At 34.1% G+C, this 3,689-nt stretch overlaps 1 protein-coding gene across 1 annotated transcript; it reads left to right on the top strand.

Moving 5' to 3' along the window:
- Nucleotides 1-1,054: 1,054 nt before the first annotated feature.
- On the top strand, nucleotides 1,055-1,962 carry LOC125851543 (ankyrin repeat-containing protein ITN1-like; the record flags this gene model as incomplete). The annotated part of the gene is made up of 2 exons (XM_049531316.1): nucleotides 1,055-1,631; nucleotides 1,711-1,962. Coding segments are annotated over exons 1-2 (829 nt in total), but the record flags the coding sequence as incomplete, so codon positions are not given.
- Nucleotides 1,963-3,689: the final 1,727 nt, after the last annotated feature.

The raw sequence follows: 3,689 nt of genomic DNA on the forward strand, positions 1-3,689 counted from the left end.
AAGACTCAACACTACCCATAATTTGATTGTCACATGTACAAACCTCTAAATACAGAATTCGAATAAAAATATACAAGTCTCAGAGTATAGTTCTCGAATAGAACAAAACTGAAAGTAAAGATAACTCAAGGGCACGTCTGGAATGAATCGCTACCTCTCGAGTATGTCCCGAAGCTCAATCTGCTAAAGAAAATACTAAGCTGAATCTGAGAGAGTTGTCAACCTACATAATTGTGTAGAAGCAATGGTGAGTACCAAAAACCACAGGTNACGACCTTCCACCCCTATACACACATTCATCATTCATAGTATTTGTTTAGTTGATATTTTTTTAATTTGGTTGGTGGAAAAAATAAATAGATGCTTTTGGTTAAAAAAAAAAAGTTGAGGTAATTTTTAAAAATAAAATGATAGTAAAAAGTTAGGTGTTTTCAAAATGGCCAAACAAGGATTCCGGAATAAAGTGTATAAATATTTTTGAGTAAAGTGAATAATATTTATGGTCAAATCACAAATGGGTACTATTTTTGAATCTAATTGTTTTAAATTAAAGATGTGTAGAATAAATCTTCTTTAATCTTTTAAACGGTAAAAAAATCAATTTAAAAAGATGTTAGTTTTTTTTTTTTCCTTTTAAATGGACTAAGAAGAATATAAGAAAAATCAATTGAAACAGAGTGAGTTTTCCCCTTTGAATTTTAAGTTGAGTTATTGGTTGGTAAATACTGGACTTTACTTTTGCAATCCCCTTACTTGATTCAGATCGGAGAGAAAAATAAACTAAATAAAAAAAAAATTAAATCGTTCATAAGAAATACATCACTTGAGAGAAAAATACTTAAGTAGTCTCTAGATACGCGCTTTTACACATGTACCTAATCGTATTAATTAATGAGTACATATAAATTTTTACAAATTACATAAGTATATGTTATAACAATGCTTTTGACTTAATTAGATATTTTCTCTATCTCAATTTATGTGGTAATATTTGACTGAGCACAAAGTTAAAAAAATAAGGAAAAACTTTTGTGATGCAGTTGGATCACACATTATGGATCCAGACATGTACAATGCTGCAATGGAAGGCAATATGGTATATGGCAATTTTTCACTTGCTGATCATTTGAGAAGAGTGGAAAATGGATACCAAGTCACTCCCAACGGAAACACAATCCTTCATGTGGCGGCTCTCTTTGGCCAATATGATTTCGTGGGAGAAGTCCTTGAGATTACCCCGACATTATTATGTTATAAGAATATGAAAAATGAAACTGCGCTTCACATTGCAGCTGATTTAGGACAAAGTGAAGTGGTGAGAAAACTACTTAGCATAGAAGGACAGGAGACGGTACTTGTGAGGATGACGGATGACATTGGAGATACGGCCTTGCACAAGGCCGTTAGAAGTGGACACATTGACATTGTCAATATCTTGATGGAACTATTACTAGATCCTGAACACGACTTCCCAGCCAATAAGGCAGGGGAGACACCACTTTATCTGGCCGCGGAGTCTGGTTTTAAGAACGCTTTGATTGAAATCTTGAATGTTTTCAAGGAACCAACTTATGTTACAGGTCCACTCAATCGAACACCTCTACATGCAGCCGTAATTCAAGAACACACAGGTCAGTACGTTATTTGTCCTTAAAGAATTTAAGTCCCATATATATTTGCTGTATGAGTTTTGTGTTAGAATTCCCCAAGATTTTNACATTGGAGATACGGCCGTGAGAAGTGGACACGTTGACATTGTCAGGAGTTTGATGGATTTATTACGAAATCCTGAACACGACTTCCCAGCCAATAAGGTTGGGGAGACACCAATTTATCTGGCCACGGAGTCTGGTTTTCACGATGCTTTGATTGAAATCTTGAACATTTACAAAGAACCAACTTATGTTACAGGTCCACTCAATCGAACACCTCTACATGCAGCCGTAATTCAAGAACACACAGGTCAGTACGTTATTTGTCCTTAAAGAATTTAAGTCCCATATATATTTGCTGTATGAGTTTTGTGTTAGAATTCCCCAAGATTTTGTATTTACCAAGTCAACAGATTTCCAAATTTAACAATAACTCGAATTTCATACAAGAACGAGGGTGTGAATATGTGAATTCAAAAATTTCAAAATGGCACATCAATTTTTTTTTAATCAAAAGGGTAAAATTGTGATTTTCTTCCGACGTCGTTATTCCGTTAAAAGAATCAAAATCGCTGACCTACCAGCGATTTTGTCCAAAATATTTTTTCCTTTTTTTTAAAGAAGATTGCTGCCCGTAAATAAAATCGCTGCTATGGCAGCATTTTTATATAAAAAAAATATTTTGAAAATTAAAATCACTCCAAGGTAGCCATTTTAGTTAAAAAATAAATTGATGTACCCTTTTGAAATTTTCGGTAAATTTTTTTTGCCCTTTTAGGCTCCGGACTTGTGAATATGCTATATGAAGAGATCAAGAAAAGTAATTGGTGTTAGTCAAATCCTGATAAATTTTGTGTATATATGTTAGAACGAAAAAGATAATGTTATTTTTTAATCAAAAGCCATCTTTAGGGTGGGGGGTTAGGCATGACCCCTACCTTGTATATTGAATAAATTAGAAGCACATAACAAAATACATGAGCAAGAGAGATATGATGTCTAACCTCTCCAAAAAGATAGAATGCTATGGACATGTCCATAATTATGTAGTTTAATACCAACATCTTACTATTGGCATGCAATTTAAATTTACAGGGGAAATTCAAATATATACCAACAAAAGTGATCCCCTCTTGAATATTCTTTAGGCTATGAATTAAAAGGCCAAGAGAAATTAGCTTAAAACACATCATCATGAAAAATGTCATTGTTCTTTTTTTCCCTCACTCGAAAGCTAGAAATTTTCTTTTTAGAAAGCCTCGTACTAGTTGAGGGATGTTGTCGCTGGATAGATAAACTCACTTGCTTTGGAAGCTCAAGTTAGCTAGCTTGTATGCAACCTGATTTGCTTCCCGGCCTATAACAATGGAATTTGTAAAGTGCACCTAATTCACTCCAACTATATCATACCAAATGAGATATGTCTTCTTCCTATTTTCTAGGAGATACGAGGTTCAGTGAATGAATTTATGGAGCATAGATTTTTTTAGTTGCGAGAGTGAGCCTTGATACTATTCATGATCACAGGGTGGAACTTAGCACAATACTTGGCCTTCATAAACAAAGTCCAAAGAGAATTTACAGTCCTAAATCTCCACCATTGTTTCACACAGAAAGCTTTACAAATGTCGATAAGTTTCTTGAAATTAGCTCCACCTCTATGAATGGGAAGGAGAGAGGTTGTTCCAAGAAACCCAATGATGTCTTTTAGTACCATCTGAACCATTCCAAATAAAATCTATTCAAAGCTTTTTCAATGATATTATAGATTGTTTCTGGAGGTTGCATAACAACCAAGAGGTGGTATGACATGGCTGGAAGAACATGTTTTATGAGAAGTTATTTTCTTTCTCGTATATAGAGGAAAACCAAGATAGTTTATGGGGAAGGACTCTTTCTTCATGCCAGTAATAAGTTTAGCTTTGTTGGTCCTTTTTAAACTCTCTTTCTTCATGCCAGTAATAAGTTTAGCTTTGTTGGTCCTTTTTAAACTGACGAATAATGGAGCTTTTGTTGGAAAGAAAAAGGAAGTAAAGG

This window comes from Solanum stenotomum, unplaced genomic scaffold (assembly GCF_019186545.1).
Source record: "Solanum stenotomum isolate F172 unplaced genomic scaffold, ASM1918654v1 scaffold2687, whole genome shotgun sequence".
NCBI lineage: Eukaryota > Viridiplantae > Streptophyta > Magnoliopsida > Solanales > Solanaceae > Solanum > Solanum stenotomum.